The 26,803-nt window shown below is 48.3% G+C and overlaps 1 protein-coding gene across 1 annotated transcript in view; it reads left to right on the top strand.

Moving 5' to 3' along the window:
• Positions 1-26,803, top strand: part of CLK2 (CDC like kinase 2) — a 41,307-nt gene that overhangs the window by 5,840 nt on the left and 8,664 nt on the right. Inside the window, 4 exon segments of the mRNA XM_029581419.1 lie at positions 10,834-11,044; positions 12,705-12,798; positions 13,301-13,367; positions 13,898-14,014. Of these exon segments, the coding sequence (XP_029437279.1) occupies positions 10,834-11,044; positions 12,705-12,798; positions 13,301-13,367; positions 13,898-14,014 (489 nt within the window).

The following is a 26,803-nucleotide window of genomic DNA, read 5'->3' as shown; positions in this document are numbered from 1 at the left end:
ATACCAGGTCCAGCCTTTTGTGGTGGCTGTCTTGGCGCGATCTGGAAATTCCCAACTGGGTGCTAGTGACCATGGATGCCAGTCTCTGGCTGGGGGGCTGATTTGTCAAGGGAAATTAGCCTAGGGTTGGTGGTCGCCGGAGGAGGCGACCTGATCTATCAATTGACTGGAAATCAGGGCAGTGCACAAGGCCTTGTTGGCATTTCTTCTGCTCGTTCAGGACACAGTGCAAGTTTTCTCAGACAATGTGATGACAGTATCGTACATCAATTGTCAGGGTGGTACAAAGAGTTGTCTAGTGGTGCTGGAGGCCCAAGAACTGTTCGTGTGGGTGGAGAAACATCTGGTGAGAATAGCTGCTTCTCATGTGGATAATGGGCAGGCAGACTTCCTCAGCAGACAGCGTTTGGACACAGGGGAATGGGAGGAGTTGGTGGAAGCCTTCGCCTTACTTCAGGCAAGGTGAGGTAGACCTTATGGTGACTCCAGCAAATGCAAAAACGGATCGGTTTTTCAGTTGCAGACAGGAGGTCGGATCGAAGGGCATTGACACTCTTGCTCAACCGTGGCTGACGCATCTGTTGCTGTATGTGTTTCTACCGTGGCTTATTGTAGGTCAAGTGTTGTGGCACATTGAGCTTCATCTGGGCAGGGTGATTCTAGTGGCACCCAAGTGGCTGCATCGGCTGTGGTTTGCGGACTCTGGCAGTGGATGGTCCTGTTTACTTGGCTCATCTCTCAGGGTTGTTACAGCAGGGACCCGTATTTTCAGACTGGGAGGATCACGTCGGTCTAGTGGCTTGGCTTTTGAGAGGCTTGAAAGGTTGCTCAGAGCCTGTGATTGCGACTTTGCTTCAGGTGAGGAGACCTTCCACTTCATTGGCTTATGTTCGGGTGCGGAGAGTTTTCGCATTTTGGTGTTTGCAGAACAGGGTGCGGCCTTTAAAAGTGAACATTTCACAGATTCTGGCCTGTTTGTCGAGTGGTTTGGCTAAGGGGTTGGTATATTCCTTAGGGTCCAGGTGGCAGCTTGGGTTTCCTTCATGGTAGGATTCAGGGAAGACCGCTAGCGTCTCATCCGGATGTGGTTTGTTATCTAAAAGGGGCAAAACATCTGCGTCCTCCGGTGCGGAAGATCTGTTCGGCATGAAATCTGAATTTGGTTCTTTGGGTACCGTGTGGCCCTCCCTTCGAATCATGTGGAGGGTGTTTTTGAAGGATTTAACCCTGAAGACTCTCTTCCTAGTAGCCATCTGTTTGGCTAGGTGAATATCTGAGCTACAAACCTTGTCATGTAGGGGCCCTTTCCTCGCTTTTTGGAGGATGGGGGTTTCTTTATGTGCGGTTCCTTTTTTATCGAAGGTGGTGGCCTCTTTTTCACCTTAATCAGGTGGTCAAGCTTCCAGCTTTTTCGAACTTCACAGTCGATACTCCAATGGCTAGGGAGCTTCATTTATTGGATTTATTTTTTTATTTTATTTAAGTTTTTTTATATACCAACATTCAAGACAGTAGTCCCATCATGCTGGTTCACAAGAAACAGGGGTGCAATAAACTTTACAATTTGAACAATGGTGCAGAAAAGCAGTTACATGTAACAGGGAATCAATAACTAGGAGTAAGAAGGAAAATGAAGATCAGATAATTATATATATATATATATATAATAACATTATAAGAGGTGGCTATTAATGGATGCGTGTTGAGTTCTTTTGCAATATCTCAAGTTGACAAATGCCTTTCGGAGATCTGATCATCTGTTCTGTTCAGTCGAGCAAAGAAGGGAAATAAGGCTTCCAAGGGCTCTATTGCTCGATGCTTAAAAGTTCACTGTTCAGAATTTAGTTGCTGTTTATTTGGACAGTGGTTATTTCAGTTCCTTCTTTGATTACTTGATCCCTCTGTTTTTAGTCTCTCTCTTTTGGGCTTTGTTAGTCTAGTTACTGAGAGCTGTTACAGGGGAGGCGTGGTTATATGGGTCCTCCCCTGGGAATTTTGTGTTCTGACTCCATCTGCTGGACATGGAACATAACCCACCGTCTGGAATGATCCATGGTATTACAGGAACGAAAATTAGCAGGTAAGGAATAATTTTCTCTTTTGTCCAGCAAGTACATTTTGAGTGGTAAGCCTGTTTGTAGGGTTTGCACTGCAGCCTTGTGTCATTCTCTGAAATGCCCCCATCTTCTCAATGTCCTTATGAAGGTGTCTCTCAAGTGACCTAAAGAGCCAGTATTGCCTAGGATTGTTTGGTAGTTTGGGCTAGTTGATTTCAGTTTGATACAGAGAATACCAGCAGTGATTGGTGATAAACCTTGGGTATTGTGTATGCTGTAAGCTGCATCGCTTCAGAGCAGGAATTGGGTGAGCATGGGTGCAGGAAGGTTATTAAAGGTTTAAATCTTAGGCCTGATTGTCTGGTTTTCTTTAACCATTATCTTTCTTTATCCATTATCTTTCTTTATGAAATGCCCCAAGTCTCTTGTCCCATACGTTTGTCTTGTTAGATTGTAAGCTTTATTGAGCAGGTACTGTCTTTTTTTTTTTTTTGTTTGTTTGTTTGTACAGTGCTGCGTGTCGTGTAGTACTGTAGAAATGCTAAGTATTTATATAAGCATCCAGCACTTCATATATGCAGACGACATACAGATACTCATACCTATAACAGACGCTATCACTAACACAATGAAGACTTGGAAATCTGCTTTGTCTGACATAAACAAATTACTCACTGACAACTTTCTGGCACTCGACACCAACAAAACTGAACTACTCATCCTCTCTCCCCCCCCAGCATTCCCACACTCAGCCTTTCTTCCCCCTCGCCACCAGGCTGCCCCCCCACCCAATTCGTCCGCAGCCTAGGCATATGGATAGACAACCACTTTAACCTCAAAAAATTCATTTCTAACACCATAAAGAGCGGATTCTTCAAACTCCACACCTTGAAGAGAATCAAACCACTCTTACACACTTCTGACTTCCGAACAGTACTGCAGGCCATGATCCTATCCAAACTGGACTACTGCAACGCTATCCTACTAGGCCTCCCAAAAAATACCCTTCAACCGTTACAGCTCTTACAGAATGCTGCCGCCCGCATTCTCACAAATACTCACCGTCACGAACACATCACCCCAGTTCTTCAATCCCTACACTGGCTCCCAGTAAACTCCAGGATAATCTATAAATCCCTCACCCTCATACACAAAGCCATTCACAACCAAAACATGCACTGGTTCCCTGAACATCTCCACATCCACAACACAACCAGACCAACTAGAAAACAGCACCAAGCCAAACTCCTGACACCTTCCCCCAAAGTCATCAAACATGCCACGATCAGAGAAAGATCATTCATTATAGCAGACACGTCCCACTGGAACAAAATGCCACCCCATCTACGCCAGGAACCCTGCCATAAAAAATTCAAACAGAATCTGAAAACCTGGCTCTTCAAACTAGCATACCCCGACTAACCAACCACGCCCAAATCTACATACCCGACCCTCACGCCCCTCCCGACTGACACGCCTCTACTGAACTTAACAACCATGACCCCCCCTCATCCCTGCCCCCTCCCACAGCCCCATCCTCCTCCTCCCATTTCAACAGCCCCATCCTCCTCCTACCCCTCCATTTCCGCCCTCTTACCTGTCACTTTGTGAATAGTTAAAGAACCTATTTTTTTTCTACCCTCCTAAAAATTACCTCTCCTTACCCGCCCATATTCCAATCACCTTTTCTCTTCTACTCTTCTTATGAGTTTATCACGTAACAGCTGATAAACCACCTATCCCAAGTTGAACAGTTGTCATAATGTTTATCTATTCTAATCTATAGTAAATCTAAATAATGTTTATCTATGCTTATCTATTCTAAATTATTGTAAAGCCTGTTGCTACGGTACGTTACATTGTGAACCGGGGTGATGTTTTTAACGTGCCCCGGTATATAAAAAAAATTCTTAAATAAATAAATAAGTAGTTGTATTGAGTTACTGCTCAATGCATGAACAGGTTTGTAGATATTTTCCACACAGTCCAGTATCTTCTATTCCCTGTACGTAGCAAGATCAGTCCAGACTCCTGGGTTTTGCCTCCCTTCCAGCAGACGGAGACAGAAAAACTTTTGCTGACACTGCTAATAATGTGGTGTGCCACCTGCAGTCCCTCAGTATTTTTCTGTCTCCAGTAGATGGTGTAAAACCTGCAGTTTGAAACTAGGTTTAGGTTTAAAAAAAAAATTATTTGTTTCTTGGAGATTTCCTCCTAGGTCCTGGTGCGGCCACCCCTCCTGGTTCTGAGTTGGATGAGCAAGGGGTTGGGGATCCTTATATTTCTTGTTCGTAGAACCTGCTGCCTGTGTTCTTCAATTATAGGGAAATGGTTTTGTTTTTTGTCCTTTCTTGTAAAGTGAAAAGAAAAGAAAATTAGATGTCTATTTTGTTTTCCCTATTGAGCGGTTCTGTGGGAGAGCTGTGCTGAAGCCTGACTGGCTCAGTTACAACGGCTCTTGTGTTTTGAGCTCCTCAGGTGGCTGACTGCACTTGCGGTCCAGGCAAGCTGAAAGTATACCGCGCAGCGCATGTGCAGCAAGTGCGGTGATGCGCACACACGCAATTCTCTCAAGGCCAGCTTTTGTTCCTTATGCCTCTCTGGGGGAGAGGACAGTTCAGGGACAACAACTGTGGCTGCGTCAGGAAGACAACATGGGCCTTAGGAGGTGCTCCAGTGTGACTGGGGGAAGCAGGGGGTCCCTTCCCGATGAACGCAGGAAAGGCAGCCTTTTTGACTTCCTTCGCAGCTGCTTCAGCGGATGCAGGGAGGGGGATCTACCTCCACAGCTGTCCCCGGCCGATCTGAGCTCCTTAGTGGAACGGGGGGCCCAGGGAATTAAGTCGGGGGAGGATGAGGACCTCCTGGAGGAGGCTTCTGATGATTCTCCAACATTCTCATCAGATTTCGTCATGTTGCACAAGGCTTATTTGGCCAGGAAAGCTGTGGGGTGCTGGTTCCAAGAGAAGGGCATCATTGCTACTGGGGCTACAAGGATTCAGAGACTCCTTGAGATGCCCGCACAGGCAAACACAGTGGACAAACTCTGAAGGATTCGGAGGATGGAGATCCACCTGGAGAAGATCCTCTGGAGGTGGATCCTTCTCTAGCAGGACAGGATCTGGAAGAGGGGCTGGGAAAAGTCGAGGTTCATCTTTTCCACAGGGAAGAGTTTGGAACCCTTGATCCCCTATGTCCTTGTGGAGTTAGGATTCCTCCCGCGGAACCTCTATCCCTATCAGGAGGGCATGGATCCGGTCATGCATGGTTTAAGAGGTCCAGCGAAGTCTTTTCCTTTCCATAAGTCAGTTTAAAAAGTTGGTGGTCAGGGAGGAGGAGACTCCCGAGACTGGCTTGAAGGTTGGTAGAGCAATGGATAAATTATATCCTTTGCCTGAGGACACACTTGAACTGTTGAGGGTTCCAAAAGTGGATGGCCTCAGTGTTGGCAGTTACTAAGAAGAGGCTCTCTCCTGCGGCTGGTTCTGCAGCACTGGAGGTTCTGCAGGCTAGGAAGCTCAAAGTCCATCTCAAGATTTTTGAGGTGCCTGCGTTAGGCATACGTGCTGCGTTGTGCAGCAGTTTTATGCTGTGGGCTGGGGTGCGATGGGTGCAGCAGTTGCAGACGGACAAATCCATGTCCGTGTCAGAAGCAAAACAGGCGGACTGGCTGGAGGCTGTGGTTGCCTATGGAGCCAATGCTTTATATGACCTCATTAGGACTTATTCTACAACAATGATATTGGCGGTCTCAGCCAGGCGGCTTCTTTGGTTGAGAAACTGTTTGGCGGATGTTTCGTCCAAGTCTCAGGAACGTTACTTTTCAAAGGAAAGTTGCTCTTTGGACAAGACTTGGAGGAGCTGAATAAACATCTGGGAGAGAATAAAGGATATAAATTGCCTGAAGATAAGCCAAAAGGGGACCCTGTGTTTTTGGTTCAGAGGGAATAGGTGTTTTCGGCAGAACAGAGCTTCATGAGGGCCTAGATACTGGCCTTGGGGAGGCAGCAGTCCTGGAACCAGTCCTTTCAAGGTCGAAATCCAAACATATGGCTCTGGCCAGTGGTGGTGGAGCCAAATCCGCCCAATGAAGCGAAGCCAGCTCAATCCTCAGTTCCGGTCATAGGGGGTCGGGTGACTCTTTTTACGAGGAGTGGACCAAGATCATGTCAGACCAGTGGGTCTTAAGCATGACAAGACAAGGTTACACTTTAGAATTTGCTTGTCCACCAAGAGACTTATTCATGGTCTCCCTGTGTGCTTCCGTGGGTGGTACAGGAAACCCTCATCTAAAGATGCTGGGAGCCATTTTTCCCGTCCCCATAGAGGAACGAGGGACGTTATTCCATTTATTTCATGGTTCCAAAGAAGGAGGGAACTTTTCACCCAATTTTGGAGAAGAGATTAAACATGGCTCTCAAGGTTTCTCGTTTTCCGATGGAGACCCTACGCTCTAATTGTGACAGTGTGCAATGGAGAGCTCTTGGCTTCCCTGGATTTGACAAAGGCATACTTACCCATAGGGATCCGGCCTGACCATTAGAGATTTCGTCGGTTCATGGTCCTAGGGCACATTTTCAATTTTGCGCCCTTCCGTTCGGTTTGGTATATGCTTCAAGAATCTTCACCAAGGTGATGGTTGTGGTGGCGGTGGCTCTCCGGAAGGAGGGCATCCTGGTTGACCCATATCCGAACTACTGGCTTATTTGAGCAAAGTCATAGAGCCCTTTTGCAGGCAGGCAGTGGACTTGGTGCTGCAGTGCTTGAATTCCTGGGGTGAATAGTAAATCTGTTAGTCATCTTTCCCCTTCTCAGGTGTTGGAGTTTCTGGGGGTACGTTAAGATACCAGGTGGATAAGGTTTTTCTCACCGAGGAATGCATGGCAAATTGCAGATGCAAGTTCATAGGTTGTTGGAGAAACAGGTACTCAGGGTCTGGGAGTACTTGCAGGTTCTCTGTTCCATGGCATCCACTTTGGAACTGGTTCTTTGGGCGCTTGCTCATATGAGGCTTCTGCAGTCAGCGTTGCTTTCCCGGTGGAACCCGTTGTCAGAGGAATTTCAACTTTCACTACCTCTTAGAGCTAACCAAGTCCAGTCTCTTGTGGTGGCTTGGTCGGGACCAGTTGTGTCACGGGGTGGACTTTGAGTTTCCGTAGTGAATGACTGTTTCCACTGATGCCCCACGGATGGGGAGCTGTATGCAGTCAGTGCAGGGCCAGTGATCGGTGGAGGAAGCGTTGTTGTCTATCAATCACTTAGAGATGAGAGTGGTGCAGTTTGCGCTGCATGCGTTTCTACCTTTCTTGCGCAGATGACCAGTAAGGATCTTGACAGACAATGCAACGATGGTGGCTTATATCAACTGGCAGGGTGGAAGCCCAGGAGTTAATCCGCTGGGCCGAGCAGCATCTGGCGCTACTAGTGGCTTCTCACGTAGCCAGGACAATGTGCAAGCAGATTTTCTTAGTCAACAGCTGGATCCCGGAGAATGGGAGTTGTTGGAGGAAGCAATGCATCTTATCCATTGCAGATGGGGCAGACTCCACATGGATTTAATGGCAATTCAACAAAATGCCAAGGCGCCGCGCTTCAGTTGCAGAAGGGAACGCAGAGCAGAAGGGTCAATAACATTTTTCTGTATGTGTTTCCAATGTGACCGCTGGTGAGCAAAATATTGCAGTGTGTGGAAATTCTGGGAGAAGTAATTCTAGTGGTTCCGGAGTGGCCTCGGCGACCTTGGTTTGCAGATATGATCAATCTAGTGGTGGATGGGCCATTGTGATTTGCTAATATACCAAAGCTTCTGCACCAAGGTCCCATATATTAAGATCAGTCGGTTCACTTCTGTCTCGTGGCTTGGCTTTTGAAAGGAAATGCTTAAAGGAAAAAGGATATTCTGAGGATGTCATTTCTACTCTTGCAAGCTAAAAAGACTTCCTCCTCCTTGGTGTATGTTAAGGTATGGAGAGTTTTTGAAACGAGTGTGGACCCTACTAGGTCATCTGTGGCACATATTCTGACCTTGCAGAGAGGTTGTTGAAGGGCTTGGCCTTTAACTCCCTCAGAGTTCAGGTGGCAAAGTGCAGAGAGTGGCTCTAGCTGCACATTCGGATATGTTTTCTTCGGGGTGGGGGGGAGCATTTGCGTCCTCTAGTTCAGAAGTTGTGTCCCTCTTGGAGCCTTAGCTTGGTCCTTAAGGGTATGTATGGGGCGCCATTTGAGGCCTCTTAGAAGGGCTACTATGAAAGATCTCACTTTAAAGGTGATTTTCTTGGTGGTAATTTGTTCTGCTGGAAGGATCTCGAAACTTCAGGCCTTGTCATGTAGGTATCTGTTTTTGAGAATCTTGTTGAACGGTTTCTTCCTTCCGAAGGTGGTGTCATTTCAATTAAGTCAATCTGTAGAGTTTCCTGCCATTCCTAATTTGGATGCTACAGCACCTCATGCAAGAGAGTTGTGACACTTGGATGTAATAGCTTCCAGTTTTGGATCATCTTTTTGTGCTGTGGAGTGGTGCAAAAAAGGTCTGGTTAGTCTGACTTCAGTGCCAGGAAAAATAGTGGAAAGTGTTCTAAGCATCAAAATCACAGAACATATAGAATGACATGGTTTAATGGAACAAAGTCAGCATGGCTTTACCCAGGGCAAGTCTTGCCTCACAAATCTGCTTCACTTTTTTAAGGAGTTAATAAACATGTGGATAAAGGTGAACCGGTAGATGTACCGTAGTATACTTGGATTTTCAGAAGGCGTTTGACAAAGTTCCTCATGAGAGGCTTCTAGGAAAAATAAAAAGTCATGGGATAGGTGGCAATGTCCTTTCATGGATTACAAACTGGCTAAAAGACAGGAAACAGAGAGTAGGATTAAATGGTCAATTTTCTCAGTGGAAGGGAGTGGGCAGTGGAGTGCCTCAGGGATCTGTATTGGGACCCTTACTTTTCAATATATTTATAAATGATCTGGAAAGATACGACGAGTGAGGTAATCAAATTTGCAGGTGATACAAAATTGTTCAGAGTAGTTAAATCACAAGCAGATTGTGATAAATTGCAGGAAGACCTTGTGAGGCTAGAAAATTGGGCATCGAAAAGGCAGATGAAATTTAATGTGGATAAGTGCAAGGTGATGCATATAGGGAAAAATAACCCATGCTATAGTTACACAATGTTAGGTTCCATATTAGGTGCTACAACCCAAGAAAGAGATCTAGACATCATAGTGGATAATACATTGAAATCGTCCGTTCAGTGTGCTGCGGCAGTCAAAGCAAACAGTGGTGGGAATTATTAGGAAGGGAATGGTGAATAAAATGGAAAATGTCATAAAGCCTCTGTATCGTTCCATGGTGAGACTGCACCTTGAATACTGTGTACAGTTCTGGTCGCCGCATCTCAAAAAAGATAATTGCGATGGAGAAGGTACAGAGAAGGGCGACCAAAATAAGGGAAATGGAACAGCTTCCCTATGAAGAAAGACTAAAGAGGTTAGGACTTTTCAGCTTGGAGAAGAGACGGCTGAGGGGGGATATGATAGAGGTGTTTAAAATCATGAGAGGTCTAGAATGGGTAGATGTGAATCAGTTATTTAGTCTTTCAGATAATAGACTAGGGGGCACTCCATGAAGTTAGCATGTGGCACATTTAAAACTAATCGGAGAAAGTTGTTCTTCACTCAACGCGCAATTAAACTCTGGAATTTGTTGCCAGAGGACGTGGTTAGTGCAGTTAGTATAGCTGTGTTTAAAAAAAGGATTGGATAAGTTCTTGGAGGAGGAGTCCATTACCTGCTATTAATTAAGTTGACTTAGAAAATAGCCAGCGCTATTACTAGCAACGGTAACATGAAATAGACTTAGTTTTTGGGTACTTGCCAGGTTCTTATGGCCTGGATTGGCCACTGTTGGAAACAGGATGCTGGGCTTGATGGACCCTTGGTCTGACCCAGTATGGCATGTTCTTATGTACTTAAGGTGTCGAAATCCACAATGGGCAGTGGTTGAAGGAAGCCATAGGTTCGGTGTACATCTGTCAGGGTTGTCCTGTCCCTGAAGGCTTAAGGACTCGTTCTCAGGCCGCTTCCTGTGCCAAATGTTAACAGGAGATTTGTCGGGCGGCTTCTTGGAAGTCATTGCATACATTTGCTAGGCATTATCGTTTGGATGTCCAGAGGCCTAGGACTTTGGTGAAAGTGTACTTCGAGCAGGACTCTCGCAATCCCACTCCATTTAGGGCAGCTTGGGTACATCCCAGGTAACAGGGAAAGGAAAATTGGTTCTTACTTGCTAATTTTTGTTCCTGTAGTACCACAAATCAGACAGTCCCGCCCAATCGAATGGGGAGATTTGGAGAGTCCGCTCAATGTGTTGTAAGTAGTCTGGCACAGGTTTGGTTTAGTTCTTCACGATTTTAATGTTGGTAAGTTTTATCTATTATAAAGTGTTGGTGTTTTTTGGTATCTTGACTTGGGTACTTACCAATACTGAGAGACTGCAGGAGGCACACCAGGTTATGTGACAGTGGCAGCGAAACTTTCTCTGTTTCCATCTGCTGGAAGGGAGCCCAGGAGTCTGGGCTGATCTGTGGTACTACAGGAACGAAAATTAGCAGGTAAAAACCAATTTTCCTTTCCTTCCTAATATGCTGACACATGAGAGGGAGGTGAGGGATAAGACTTTGGGAGAAAGGAATGAACAGATTGCCTCATTAGGCAGTGTTGCTGGGATGCTTTGCAACTTCTGGCTCTTGTAAATGACCGATGTTTCTCATTTCAGCCGCGATGGTCACTCATCAGACAGGAGGGCCTTCGACAGACGCTTCTGCGATGGCTACAGGCAGAACGAGCACAGCCGCGACTGTGGTGATGCCTACTACGACACAGAGTACCGGCGTGGCAGGGACGACAGCCACAGGAGCTGCAAAAGCAGTCGGCGTAAGCACAGGCGGAGAAGGCAAAGAACCAGGTCATTTAGCCCATCCTCATCGGTGAGTATTCAGCCCGGTTGCACCTTAACGATAAGTCACTTTTCTGTCAAAGGTTCTAGAAGATCTGGTAAGTTAAATACAATGTTTTGTTTTTTTTTGTTTGTTTTTTCTTTTTTAAAAATCTGTTCCTGAAACATTTTACAAGCTTGTAATGTGTTTGCAGTATTTTGCATGTGAATTTAAATACTGTGACTTGATTTTCCTGAGTGGTGCAGTTTAGTGGTTTAACCAGGCTCCTGGGCACCTAGCAGTGCATCTAAGAGCAGTTCCTTGCCAAGAGTAAATCCCCTTTTTCTCCCTCGCCTCCCACATTCCCTTTTGGCATCAGACATGGCCCTTGTGCAATCTTCTGGGGCATCGAGAGCTCTTTCAGAGGGTCACAGGATACACAGCCATCAGAAATAGGGCCCTGATCTTGTCCTCTTTAACTTTAGATTCTGTATCGGCTCAGGTCTGCTAGTGATGAAAAGATCTCACAGCCTTTCTTTAGGTCCTGAGCATCCCCTTTAATCTCGGGTCTGTAATGGATGAGGTTGTGTGTTGATCAAAACATTTGGCAGCCTCCTTTTGTCAGACCCCCAGGGTACACGTGCTGGAAAGGTTCCAGAGCATGTGCCTTGAGAGGTTATAGAAAGGTAGGATGAATCCTGTGGGTGATTACACATTTACTATACCCACAGGGGGCGAGACGTTAATCCTGCTCTGTGGTGTCAGATGCTAATTCAAGGTTGTTAGTTAATATGGGCCATTGGCAGACATCTCATACACAGAAGTGTCACTACAAGCTGCAAATGGTGCCATTCATAGGAGGCACCACAAGTCAGCAGATATTTTATTACAAAGCACCCTAGGCTTCGTACATTTGTAGGCTCCTAACTTTAACTTTAAATTTTGTTTACCTTAAAAAAAAAAAAGTTCAGCTACCCTTCTCCCCCCTAGAGGGCCTGTCTGCAGTCTCACCGCAGTAGTATTAAAGGCAGGGGGTGGTTCCTGGTAGTTTAATTAGCTGAATGACACCCCCCCCACTTGCTTTACACTTACCACAGTAATACCCTCAGCCCTGTGGGGCCTGCTGCCTTGTGCTGCTTTCTCAGGCAGGACTTGCTGTGTACCTGTGTGCACGCGGCTCTCCCTGCATGGCGGTGCTAGGAACACTAATGGGGACATGATTCCACCCCCCCCATTCCTTCTCCGGCTGGTACGGGACACCAGGGGGAGGTGTCGCCCTATCATACTGACGCACCTCTTTGCAGTGACTTGGGGTGGGTCCTGTTTACAGGGTTTCGTTCCTTGCCTTTGCCTTTTTGTTTTTTGGTTTTTTTTTTTTTTTTTAATTTTTTTGCTTCTGTTTTGATTTTACGACAAAGAGAAAAGGCAGAATTGTTTTCTTTTTTTTTCTTTTTTTTAATTTCTGAGTTAGTGTATTGTATCTTGACCTGTTCCCTTGCAATATCCCCTATCGTTATGTATTCCTATGTGCCGTATGAATTGGCTGGGAATCTACCGCACACCCTCCTCTTCCTCAAACAACCATGTGAATTTCCAAACCAACCAAACGTGACCGCTGGCTACGGCGCTGGTTTTGAAAATCTGATTGGCTGGCGATTGCCGAATGTCCTGGTTTGCCCGGAATGATGGGGGGCCCCCGGGGGACCAACAGCGGAGTCGGCAGAGCAGCAGGAGGGTCAAGAGTGTGGAAGACGACGAGGAAGGTCATCTGGTCTATCACATCGGCGACTGTCTGCAAGAAAGATGTACACAGCCAAATCGTAACATTAATTTAGCTCTTTAGTTAAGATCCCAAAGAAAAAAGCAAAAAAAAAAAAAATGTTGCCGACCTATCTGTAGTTTCTTTCTTTTATTCTTTTTTAAATTTTTTTTATAATTTCTCTACAACCTCTCCACACCCCGTTCCCTTCCTTTGTCCCTTTTTTTTTCCTTTTCTTTGAGCATAGCTTGTTTTTTAATGTTTGTATTTTGTGTAGGTACAGGAAGACGTTGAGCAGTTCACGCAGCAGATGGCTATTTTTTTTTTTCTCTTTTGTGCCCTCTGCTCGAGACGTGCATTTATGTCACTGGCAGCCGTGACGTTTCACGTTGTTGGACGCTGCTTAGAAACCTTTGCTGACTTTATTTTTATTTATTTTTATTTAATTTTTAATTTAATTTTAAAATTTTTCATGTTTTATAGCCGCATTCAAGTCCTCACTGCCAAGGCAGAGTCTTATTCTCTCCTTTTCTTCTTATCCTCCTCAGATGAGATCGTTAGTACCCTCGGGGAAGGGACTTTTGGAAGAGTGGTTCAGTGTATAGACCGCCGCAGGTAAGGGGGAGCAGCAGTGTTTTCTGTGCCAGTCTGGGAGGGTGAATGCATGCGGAAGAGCAAGATGTTGATAGCATTCATACATGAAGGGGAGCTGGATTTAATTTCCGTCTCAGTTTCCAGCTGCTTCTCTGACTCTTCTGATAATGCAAGCCGTGGTGATCCACAGAGCAGCAGTGACTCTCTCTCTAGAGAGTGGCCTCTCCCATGAAGATGCTGCATGATACTGCTGGTCATGCCCTCGTGCCATTACTATGTCATTTTGGACTGTTGCTCCAGTTTCTCAGAGGGCTCGACAGTTCCAAGAGGCTTCTTCTCCAGTTGCCTTGTTTTTCTCTCATGATGACCTCCATAGCGCTTGGTGAAAAGTTCAGGTGTGCCACCATGCGGTTTCCTTGAGCTGTTCGATAGTGTATTTCACTGTATTCACAGTGCATTGGTGTTCTGTGAGACATGGTCTATGTCAGCCTGCTGGACTTCAGCAATATGAAATATGCCTGTTTTTCCCTTCCCCCCCCCCCCCAATTCAGAGGTGGTGCACAAGTAGCCTTAAAAATTATCAAAAACGTGGAGAAGTATAAGGAGGCAGCTCGCCTGGAGATTAACGTGTTGGAAAAAATCAACGAGAAGGACCCTGAGAACAAGCAGTAAGTGAAAGTCTCCCCTCTGCCCTGGTAATCAGCCTGGGTTTTCTCATGGTTGGTTCCCTAAAAGAAAGTCTTAGTAAGGCATGGGTTCCATGTACATACTTCAGATAACGTCCTGCATGGCTCACTCTGAATTCTTATTTTTGGGAACACCCCCATGCATGTCCTGTCTTTTTTAGCTGTGGTTTCTTTAGGTGGGTACAAGCTTTGACAGCTCCTAGGCCTTGTATAAGAGGCTTGTGTCATTCACAAACCCGTGCAACACCTGAGCTGGCACAGTGTGTAGACAAAAGAAAAACAGGGATCTAAAAGAGGGGGTGGGGAAAGGGACAAGCAGGAAGAAGGTTGGTGATTTCCTAGTGTGTAGCCAGCCAGCCAGATTCAGGACCAATGGGTTTATGCTCCCTTTCCAGCAGGTGAAGACAGTCAGGTTTCAAAGCTGACATCCTAGATACACCCCTGCAGTGACCTCAGCCCTTCAGTATTTCTCAGTCTCCAGCAGATAGAGGACGTGCTTTCCCTATGGGGATCGCTGTACCTTTTTAGAAGAAGAAATTCTACTTTTAAATTGGAGAAAAGATTGAGCCTCCTTCCCCTGCAGTGATACCTAAAGGTCCTTCCCCCAGTTGAGAATTCCTGTGGTGATTTCTGAGATCTCTGAGGTGTGCCTTGGTCCAGTGGCTGGTTCCTGGTGGGAACTTAGCTGCTAAGGCAGCGGGTGCAGGAAGCCGAGCGTGGCGGTGACAGCCAAAATCCTCTCCCCTCCACAGCCGGAGACAGTCTCTGTAATCAGCCGGTAAGCGCTGAGCCCAGGTAAGTTTAAAAAAAAAAAGCGGAAGAAGATTTACCTTATTTTATTTAATTATTCACTTTCTATATATCGATATTTGTAGAAGCTTCATATCGGTTTATATCATAAGACATATTAAAATCCAGAGTATATAACATGATAAATAGGTAAAACGAACTGAAATAACATGTAATATATTTTTACAATAAATTGCAATAATACCATCAATAAAATTTAACAAAAGAAGAGGGGTTTTGGTAAGACTTCCTCCAGTCTCTTTGCTTAGCGTGCTGTACCAACGACTTTCCCAATCCCCTTGGGAGCATAATGAAGTGAGCTTACAAGCGGGTTGAGCAGCCCTCCCCCAGTGGACTAGGCCCTGCTTTAAGCTCGGTCAACAGACCGCATGTAGGCTGCGGTGGTGCGCATGATAGATGGTTGAAGTCTATCCTTAAACAAGCTCTAGATGCAATAGCAATGACCTTACAAGATTGCTTCTTCTTGTGTCCTGGTAGCACATTCGTGCCTACTTCTCTCTCAGGAGGTGGATGACTCGGGGGTGAACCCAGAGTGACTATGGAACTCGCTGCCACCTTTTTAGCAGACATGGGCTCTGATTTAGTTTGTACTTCAGCCAGAGAAGTGGCCTCAGTGGTAGCGGCCAGAAGACAGCTGTGGCTGTGGAATTGGTCAGCCGACGCAACCTCTAAAGCCAACCGTACAAAGATGCCCTTTAAAGGATCACACCTATTCGGAAACCAATTGGAAAAACTGGCCAATAAATGGGGCAAATTTCCAGTCCCCTGACTACTGGAAGATAAGAGGAAGCAGTTGCAGTGCCCCTTGCCTATGAGGGGGCCCAGTCTAGGGGCTCCCAACATTTCCGCCCCTACAGAAACTCGACAATTCAGAGGTCTGCCCTTTTGAAGAACTCAGTGCTTTCATAGTCAACAACCCAAGAGAAGGGCAGGTTCGGGTTCAAGATCGTCCCGACCCAATGAAATTTTACCGACTCATCTTTGGAATGAGGAGATAGGGGGCCGAATGTCTCTCTTACAAAAGGTGGGTCAAGATCACTTCGGACAAATGGGTACTGGAAGTCATATGAGAAGGATGTGTGCTGGAATTTCGCAGCACTCCCCGGGACACATTCATGATGTCTCCCTGCCACTCCCAGCACAAAAAGCAGACAGTGGAGATTACTTTTTTAAGGCACCTCAGGATTAGGGCTGTAATCCCAGTACCTACGCCCCAGGATAATACAGGGCATTCCCTGTACATACCCAGATCCTGGGTTTTGCCTCTCCTCCAACAGATGGAGACAGAGAGAGTTTTAGTTTCACTGCCACTTAAGACTAGGTGCCACCTGCAGTCACTCAGTATTTCCTAGCATGTAGCCAGATGGACTCAGAACCAATGGGTATTGTGCTCTTCTGCTAGCAGATGGGAGACGGAGTCAGATTTCAAAGCTGACGTCACTCTAGATATACCCCTGCAGTAACCTCAGCTCTTCAGTATTTCTCCATCTCCTAGCAGATGCGGACACTATCCCACATACTAGAATAGTGTTAAGAATTACAGAAGAAGAAACAAAATATACCTTAAGGAAGATCAAGCCCCGCTTTCCTGCGGTGATACCTAAGGGTCCCTCCCCCAGTCGAGAATTCCTGAGGTTGATCTCTGATATCCCTCAAGGTGTGCCTTGATCCGGTAGCCGGTTACCGGCGTGGACCTAGCCCCCCAGTGTGGCTGAAAGGCAGCGGGTGCAAAAACGAGCGCGGCGGTGAAGGTAATTCCCTCTCCCCCCACAGCTGGAGACCATCCGTCATACGATCGGTAAGCACCGAGACCAGGTAAGAGAAAATCTGTAAATTCAGGTCTCCAGTCTCCAGAGCTTGGATTGCTGTTCCGAATCCATCCTTGGCAAGGTTACAAGGGAGCACCGATCGAGTTGAGCAGTCTTGGTGGGCTAGGCCCCGAACCGGTGCAAGGGTCCACACACATGGAGACCCTCGGGGCTGCTGTCGGCACCATCTTCCTTCTCGACCAGCGGTATGCGCCGGACAGCCAATGCGCCTAACTTGCGTGCGTCCTATACAGACGCGCGCCTAACTGCGCGCATAACACAACTGAGCGCACCCCATGCGCACAGCTGAGCACGCCCGGGCACATATCTACATGCACAGCCGCGTTTACAACTGCACGTATCGCAAACACACAGTGACAATGGCACCGGCACCCAAGAAAGTCAGAAGGCACTCTTTGCACAGCCTGTCACATAAGAGCCGCGCAGTCTGAATTGGAGTCCTGCCTGTGTCAACACTGCGAAGAAGCCCAGGGGGAACCAAAGCCCGGCCCCTTACTGTCGGGAGATGGCTCTGGAACTACTGACGATAGCTTCCCGGACCTATGCATCTCCGAGATGGCTTCCCCACAGGAGGGCACCTCGGGGGGGGGGGGGGGCCCTACTCCGATCCCCCCTGGGGTTAACATGGACCCAGGAACCTTCTCCTGGTTGGAATTTTTCCAAGGGTTGCAAGTCTTCGTTCAGGCACAATCAGCCCCAGCTGCACGCCATGCTCAACCCCTGCCGGAAGCACAAGATCCTCCCGGCCCAGATGCCTCGCTTAACCAAGAACTTCCCAGGCACCTCAGATGAGTGACTCTCTGGAAGAAGGAGAAATCCCTCCAGGAATGGAACCATACCAAACCATGCTTCGCTTCTTGTACAAAGACTAATTACCAGCCCTTGTTTCCCAAACTCTGAAGACTCTGGGTATTCCTAGCACGGTCCCTATGGCGGAACCAAAGAAGAACCCCATCTTGGTGTCCCTTAGTAAGGCCTCATGCTACTTTCCAATGATAGAAGCCATACAGGAACTGATTGACCTGGAATGGGATGCCCCGGAGGCCAGCTTCAAAGGGGGTTGGGCCTTGGAAGCCCTATACCCTCTAGAACCAGCGACCAAGGAATACCTGCATTTCCCGAAAGTGGACGCTATGGTCTGTGCCGTCTCAAAGCGAACAATGATTCCCATTGAGGGAGGGGGCTGCATTGAAGGACACTCAGGACAGACGATTGGAATCCATCCTTAAGCAGGCCTTCGACGCAACAGCAATGACACTGCAGATTGCTTTCTGCTGCGTACTGGTGGCACGTTCCTGCTTGCTCCTCTCGAGAGAGGCAAAGAACTCCGGAACGTATACCAGTGAGACGATGCAACCTGCAGCAGCCTGGACGAAAGCTCAGACCTGGTGTGCATCTCAGCCAGGGGCGTTGCCTCGGTAGTGGCAGCCAGAAGACAACTGTGGCTATGGAATTGGTCTGCGGACGTGACATCTAAAGCGAATCTCACAAGAATGCCTTTTAAAGTATCTCTTGTTCGAAAGCAAATTGGAGAAGTTGGCCAGCAAATGGGGCGAATCCTACCGGAAGATAGGAATAAAAGATCTCAGCATCCCTCCCCCAGAAGAACCAAAGGCAAGGATCGCATCGCTTTAGACCCTACAGGAACTCGCAGTTCCAGGCACCTCGTCCCTCCGGAAGGTCCCAGCCCTTTCGGAACAGACAGACCAAGAGGGGAGCAGACCTGGGGGCAGGCTTCAGCTGTGCTCCACAATAAGAATGGGCTGACCCATCCACAGGAAGAGGATATAGGGGGTTGACTTGCACTCTTCTACCAAAGATGGGTCGAGATAATGTCTGACAAATGGGTTCTAAACATCATTCAAGAAGGTTACTCTCGAGTTCCCCAGCAACCCTCGAGACAAATTTATGATGTCACCCTGCCACTCCCATTCCAAGAGACTGGCAGTAGAAACCACTCTAACAAGACTACTCAGTCTGAAGGCAATAACTCCGGTTTCCATGCCCCAACAAAATACGGGGCACTATTCCATCTATTTTATCATTCCCAAGAAGGAAGGATCTTTCCAGCCCATCTTGGATCTCAAGAACGTCAAGTCATCTGTGGATTCTACACTTCCGCATGGAAACTCTTGCTCCGTAATAATGGCAGTACAATCGGGAGAGTTTCTGACCTCCCTGGACCTTTCCAAAGCCTACCTTCACATCCCAGTCCATCAGGATCCACTAGCACTTCCTGCACTTTGCGATACTGGGTCACCATTACTAGTTCCGAGCACTACCCTTCGGCCTAGCAACTGTCCCAGAACCTTCACCAAAATCATGGTGGTTGTGGCGGCAACACTGAGGAAGGAAAGGATCTTGGTACACCCTTACCTGGACGATTGGCTCATCAGGGCAAAGCCTTCAGAAGAGAGCCGGCAGGTGACCAGGAGAGTCAAGAGCCTACTGCAGGAACTCGGTTAGGTTGTGAACATGGGCAAGAGCAGTCTGCTGCCCTCTCAATCGCTAGAGTTCCTAGGGGCCCGTTTTGACACCAAACAGAACAAAGTCTTCCTCCCTCCCCCAAGGAGAAGGAAACTGATGGAACAATTACGACGATTGATGACAATGCATGCCCCAAGGTATGAGAACATAAGTCCTTGGCCTCATGGCATCAACCCTGGATGGAACCCACTGTCCCAGGACTACTCAATTTGCCTCCAACTACAAGCAGAGGTACCTTTTCCGCTCCATTGGTGGCTACAGGAAGACCACCTAAGCAGAGGAGTAAGCCTATCCCCACCGAAGTGGATCTTGCTCACCACAGGTGCGAGCCTGCGAGGGTGGGAAGCCCACTGTCAGGAACTCAATGGAACAAGGAAGAGGCGGAATGGAACATAAACCACCTGGAAGCTTGAGCAATCATTCTAGCATGCCTGCAATTCAGCCACAGACTTTGAGGCAAAGAAATTAGAGTAATGTTGGACAACACGACCGGTTGCTTACATCAACCGCCAGGGAGGAACCAAGAGCCAGCAGGTGTCTCTGGAGATAGACCTTCTCATGGCATGGGTGGAGATAAACCTACAAGGGATCTCGGCCTCCCACATCACAGGAAAAGACAATGTCTCTGCAGACTTCCTCAGCAGAGTGAGCCTGAATCCGGGGGAAAGGATGCTGTCGATGATAGCCTTCCAACTGATAGTAAATCGCTGGGGCCTCCCAGCCATGGACCTACTGGCCACCCGTATCAGTGCCCAAGTCCCCAGGTTCTTCAGCCTTAGACGAGAGCCGCAGTCCCAAGGAATCGATGCTCTCGTCCAGACTTGGCCAGAGGAAGACTTACTGTACGCCTTCCTCCCCATGGCCACTACTGGGCAGGGTCATCCGCAAGATATAACATCACAGGGGACTATTCTACTAGTGGCCCCGGATTGGCCAAGACTACTATGGTATGCAGACATGCAAAGACCCCTTGCGGGGAATCCTCTGTGCCTACTGCCACACAGGGACCTTCTCCAGCAGGGCCCGATTCTCCAGGCGAGTCCTCTCGAGACAGATCTTCGTGAAGAAGCACGGTTACTCAAAGGCCGTGATTGACACCCTGCTCCGAGCGCGCAAGTTCTCCACATCCCTGTCATACATATGAATCTGGAGAGAATTCGAAGCCTGGTGTGAGGACCGTGGGATTCTTCTGCGGAGAGCCAAGATTCCTATGATTCTGAAGTCCCTATAGGACAGTATGAAGAGGGGGTTGTCACTCAACTCCCTCAAGGTCCAAGTAGCCACACTGGCCAGCTTCAGAGCAGAAGTGGATGGTATCTGGCTATTAACCCATCCGGACTTGTCCAGCTTCCTGAAAGGGGTTAAACAACTCTGACCACCCCTAAAGTGGCCGATGCCTCTATGGAATCTCAATCTAGTATTAGACTTCCTAGCTGGGGCTTCCTTCAGACCACTACACAGTCTGTCACTACACCTCTTAACATTGAAGGCGGCATTCCTTTTTTTGTCATAAACAATTTTATTGGTGATAGCATGAAGACATACTACATGAACAGTGAACAATAAAGAAATACATGCACCACACCATGGTTTTCCATTTCTTTCCCTACAGACCCCCCCCGCCTCCCATTCCATCCATCTATGATACCGAAAAAGAGTCCAAGTTGCAAAAAGAAAAATAATAGAGAAAATGTAGGTGTACCTACAGAAAGAACAATTGTACAATTAAGTGTCCCAATGAGCACGCCAATGTAAATATGGGTCCCATGTGAGTTGGAAAGAGCGCAGTGTCTGTCTTTCTGCTGTCAACTTGTTAAGGGTGCAGACTTGATCAGTCGCCGAAGAATCGCAGCAAGCGTGGGGCTGTCCTCCTTCTTTTTCCAATCTTTAGCAATCTCCAGTCTGGTTGCAATACATGCTTGAATACAAAAGGGATGTACAGAGAAAGATGCATCACATACATCAGTATGTAGCAAAGCATAGGCCTAAGTCAACGTTATAGATATAGACAACACTTGGACTATGAAATCTGCTACCTGGGTCCATAACGGTGATATGCATTCCCCTGACCACCACATATGAATAAATGTTCCTATAGCCTTACAGACTCGCCAACACATCCCATCACAACCAGTATTAAATTTCTTGAGTCTTTCTGGGGTGAGGTACCACCTAAATAAGATCTTGTATCCATTTTCGATTATGGAGGAGGATATCGATGCCTTACATATATTCTGGTAAATCTCATCCCAGGTGTCTAAGGGGATGTCCCTTGCTAATTCCTTCTCCCATGCCTTGATATGGGATTGTGGGGCCGCAAGTCTAGTATTCAAGAGTTTATAAACCTTAGAGATCAGACCCCTTGGTTGGTTTGAAGGCGCATTCCTGGTGGCAATATGTTTAGCTCGTTGCATCTCTTTGGGAACCGTTCCTCAGGTTCACACCTGGAATCATACAACTGCGCACTGTCCCCTCCTTCCTTCCGAAAGTGGTTTCAGAGTTTCACTTGAACCAAACCATCTCGCTACCAGCTGTGGATGAACATAAGGACTCTGAAGACTCACACCGCCTTTGCCACCTGAATGTTGGCAGGCACCTGGTGCGATACCTGGGGAGATCGGAACCTGTGCGCAAAATGGATCGCTTGTTCGTTCTTCACAGCGGGAAGAAACAAGGAGAAGCGGCCTCGCGGGCGACCATAGCCCACTGGATCAAAGAAGTAATCGGCAACCTACATAGAGGCAGGAAAGCCCTTACCTCTACAGGTTAAGGCTCATTCTGCGAGGGCCCAGGCAGTCTCTTGGGCAGAAACCAAGCTGCTGTCGCCCACCGAGATCTGTCTGGCAGCGACGTGGTCCTCTATACACACCACCTCCAGGTTCTACCACCTGGATGTTCAGGCACGGGAAGAAGCAGCCTTTGCAAGGGCAGTATTAAGTTTGCCACGGGCAGCCTCCTGCCCTGTCTGGGAGTAGCTTTTCTACATCCCATTGGTCCTGAGTCCATCTGCTACATGCTAGGAAATGGAGAAATTACTTACCTGAAAATGTCATTTTCCTTAGTGTAGCCAGATGGACTCAGCATCCCACCCATGGCTGCCCTGGAAAAGGAGAACCTTGGATAACAAACCTCGAGACTAAGCAAATACGGGTAAGCTGCAGCCTACCCCCTAGTTCAAGACACCCACAGGTTGTCCGGTGTCGGCGTTAATTGGATGAGTGCACTGGCGGTCTCCAGTTTGGAAATTAGTTGAACCAGTTCAAGTTTTACTCAAGTTTAATCAAGTTATTTAAGCAAAGATATATCCACAATGGCTTTTCGAAGAGAATACTGAGGAGCTAAGGTTACTGCAGGGGTGTATCTAAAGTGACGTCAGGTTTGAAATCTGACTCAGTCTCCCATCTGCTAGCAGAAGAGCACAATACCCATTGATACTGAGTCCATCTGTCTTCACTAAGGAAAACGAAATTCCCTGTACGTGCCCAGATCAGTCCAGACCATGGGTTATGCCTCCCTTCCAGCAGATGGAGACAGAGAAAAACTTGCAGGGCACCCTCTGATAACCAGTTGCTCCCCCTGCGCCCCTTCAGTATTCTCCTGTCTCCAGCAGATGAAGGAAGGCAGAACCTGCGGTCCCGCTCTTGTGACAATTTAAATCTGGGGGTTGGAATTTTTGGGGAAGGTTTTGATTGCTCTGTTTCCCTCTATATTTCCTTCTCCATCTGAATGGATCAACTTTAAAAAAAAAACCAGTATATGCAAAGTTTTTTGGTTTTTTTTGTGGAATTTTGTTTACTACTTTTTGACAAGTTATTTTCTATCACTGCCTGAGGGTTAGGAAGTTTGCATTTTCACCCAGTTTGCAACTCAGGTAGGTGTTTGCTAGCGTAGCAGTTTCCTGGCTCGCGGGGTGTATGCTGGTGGTCCAGCCTCTCCCTCTGCGCTGCAACCGGCTGCCCGGAGAAGTTTTGCCTCAGGGCAGTGCTGGCTCAGGCACAGCTTTCCTCAGCCAGTCCCTGTTTGCCTCGCTTACAGGCGGTTGCGCTTCTCTTTTTTGGAGCGGAGGTTAGGCAGTTTTACCTGCTCCTGCCAGGCTTAGGGGGAGCACGGTCGCAAAATCTAGCGCGGTGCTCGACTCCCAGCGCGATGCTCCGCCTGTGGGGAGCCCAGGATGCGGGTCTCCCGCGAAGGGATTTGCTCTCTGTGCCTCCCCGGGGGGGGGGGCTCCTCGAGAGTGGAGGAACGACAGGCCTTGCGGTCGCATACGCGACTATTGTCCGGCGGGTCGGCCCCCTTCGTGCCGAGCGCAGTAGCCATTTTGATTTCCGGAGACGCTGAGGAAGCGCACTCAAATGGCAGCCTGCAGGGGGATTTCTTCCCGGCTCCTCCTGTATTGACTCCGGAGGACATCCCCGCGGTAGGGGGACGGTCACAGGGCCCATTCCTGTTCCACTTCACTCGGGAGCCCCTCTTTCCCCCCCCCCCCCCCCCCCAGCATTGAAAAGATTCTTCCCTTGGTGCGCCACAGGGCAGCATGGATCCTGTCAGACAACGCTACCACGGTGGCGTATATCAATTGGCAAGGAGGAACAAAGAGTCGTCATGTCTCTCGGGAGACGGACAAGCTCATGGCCTGGGCAGAGCAGTACCTAGCCCGCCTCGCAGCGTCTCACATCGCTGGCTTGGACAATGTGCAGGCGGACTTCTTGAGCAGACAACGCATAGACCCCGGAGAGTGGGAACTATCCAAGGAAGCAATGTCGATACTGGTCCACAGGTGGGGGGTTCCCTATCTCGACCTAATGGCGACGCAGCGGAATGCGAAGGCTCCGCGCTTCAGCCGCAGACGGGAACACGGTGTGGAAGGAGTGGATACTCTGGTTCTTCCTTGGCCTGGGGACATTCTACTGTACATGTTTTCCCCGTGGCCCCTAGTCGGGAAAAGTCCTGCATCGGGTAGAGGTGCATCGCAGCCCGGTGATCCTGGTAGCTCCGGAGTGACCACGACGGCCATGGTTTGCCGATGTCGTCGACCTCGCGGTGGACGGCCAAGTTCGTTTGAGTCACCTTCGGCAGCGTCTTCGTCAGGGTCCCATATTTTTCGACCAGGCATACTACCCCCAAATGAGCTTCAACGATGGGCAGTCCAGGTGCTCTCGGACAACTCTACCACCGTGGCTTATATCAATCGCTAGGGGGGGACCAGGAGTCGCCTGGTGGCCCTGGAAGCAAGTCAGCTCCTCGCGTGGGCAGAGCGACACCTGGAGTGCCTCACGGATTCTCACATCACAGGCAAAGAGAATGTTCAAGCTGACTTTTTGAGTCGTCAGCGTCTGGATCCAGGTGAGTGGGAGTTGTCCGGCACCATGGTCCTGATCATCAGCAGGTGGGGTCCTCCGCATCTGGACTTGATGGCAACCCTGAACAATGCCAAGGCTCCCAGGTTCTTCAGCCGCTGGAGGGAGCACTGCTCGGAAGGGGTAGATGCTCTGGTCCTTCCTTGGCCGCGCGATGTCCTTCTGTACATATTTCCTCCTTGGCCCCTCATAGGGAAAGTGCTCAGACGGATAGAGCATCACAGAGGTCCGGTCATTCTCGTAGTTCCCGAGTGGCCTCGCAGACCGTGGTTTGCGGACCTAGTCAACCTCGCATCGGATGGTCCTCTTCGTCTCAGCCATCTTCAATACCTCCTCCGACAAGGTCCTGTATTTTTCGACTAGGCGGATCGCTTTTGTCTTGCGGCATGGCTTTTGAATGGCGGATGCTGAGGCAGAGGGGATATGCTGAGGACGTCATCTCCACTATTTTGCGGGCTCGCAAATCTTCTACTTCCCTCGCCTATATCCGGGTTTGGAAGGTCTTCGAGCTTGTCTGCGAGGAAGCGGGTGTTATGGCACATTCAGCTCCAGTCTCGATAAGTCTTCTCGTTCTTCAGCGCGGCCTCTCCTTCGACTTGCTCCGTGTACAGGTGTCTGCCCTCTACTCTCTCTTGGGAAGCCTTGAAGGCTACGCGGTTGCGTCTCATCCGGATATTGTCCGTTTTCTCAAGGAGGGTCAAACATTTGAAGCCGCCGTTGCGTCCCACTTGTCCCTCGTGGAGTCCTCCGGGCTCTCTCTCTCAGGCTCCCTTTGAGCCCCTTCGCCGTTCTACCCTCAAAGATCTGACGCTTAAGACAGTGTTTTTGGTCTCTATTTGCTCTGCCAGACGGGTGTCTGAGATCCAAGCATTGCCCTTCTTACGTTTCTCGGACTCCGGGGTCTCTCTTAAGACTGTCCCATCGTTCTTGCCGAAGGTTGTGTCTTCCTTTCATGTCAGTCAGTCGTGGAGCTCCCCGCGTTCTCTCCTGCAGACATAGCAAGCTCTGGCAGGGATGATCTACGCCGTTTGGATGTGAAACGCGTGCTCATGCATTATCTTCAGGTAACTAATGATTTCCGAGTGTCGGATCATCTTTTTGTCTTATGGAGTGGCCCCAACCGGGGGCAAGCAGGCCTCTAAGACTACAATATCTCGCTGGTTGAAGGAGGCGATCTCGTCTGCTTACATCTGTCAGGGACGTCCGGAGGGGCCTTAAGGCTCCTTACTTGCATTCTCAGGCTGCTTCTTGGGCGGAGAGCCAGTCTGTCTCTCCGCAGGAGATATGTAGAGCAGCTACTTGGCAGTCTCTGCATACTTTGCTCGACATTACCGCCTTGATGTTCAGGCACCAGTATTTGGTTCCTTTGGTCAGCAGGTACTTCGAGCAGGGCTGTCAAGGTCCCACCCTATTTAGGAAAGCTTTGGTACATCCCATGGTCTGGACTGATCCGGGTACGTACAGGGAAAGGAAAATTAGTTCTTATCTATTAATTTTCGTTCTTATAGTACCACGGATCAGTCCAGACGCCCTTCCCTTTACTGTCTTCTTTTCTGCTCGAAGCTTCTTAAACCATTCCTCAAATGCTGTATTCCACATGATTCTTTTTTCTATGTGTTCATTACTAAGAGGCACCGGAAGCATCTATGGGCCTCATTTTCTAAAGTATCGCAGGCCTGCGATACTTTAGAAGATGAGGGGCGGGGGCCGAAATGGGCGGGTTTCGCACCCAATAGCGCCACTATAGGAGGTGTAGCTATTGGGTGCGGAAAAGGCAGTTACCTTTTCACTGTCGTCGCGGAGTCTGCCCCGACGACTCCTCTTCCGGGGCCGACTCCGCCCCCATTTTGGTATCGCGTGCGAAATGTCCCTTACCGCGTGTGATACGTTTGGAAAATAAGGCCCTATGTGATGGTTGTGTGGGCATTCATGCAAGAGTGTCCATACACAGAGTTCATTCACTGTTTGTACTTGTTCAAAGTTTCAAGAGTTCTCTTGTTAATTGCTCGAGTTCTTCTGTTACTTGCTTGTTCCATGGTGTTTATCTTCATGTTTTTCTGCTCTGACAATGGTTATACTGAAGGGCTACAGGGTAGGCTCTGTCCTCATATAGGATACCCTTTCAGTTTTAGTCTGTCTCCATCTGCTGGACAGGAGGCTCAACCCATGGTCTGGACTGATCCATGGTACTACAGGATCGAAAATTATCAGGTAAGAACTAATTTTCCTGTTCAAATCGAATGGACCTGGGCAGAAAACATGCCACTGTAAGCTATGATGTGGCAAAC

Source organism: Rhinatrema bivittatum, chromosome 16 (assembly GCF_901001135.1).
Source record: "Rhinatrema bivittatum chromosome 16, aRhiBiv1.1, whole genome shotgun sequence".
NCBI lineage: Eukaryota > Metazoa > Chordata > Amphibia > Gymnophiona > Rhinatrematidae > Rhinatrema > Rhinatrema bivittatum.
This window is presented reverse-complemented; position numbering and strand designations above follow the sequence as displayed.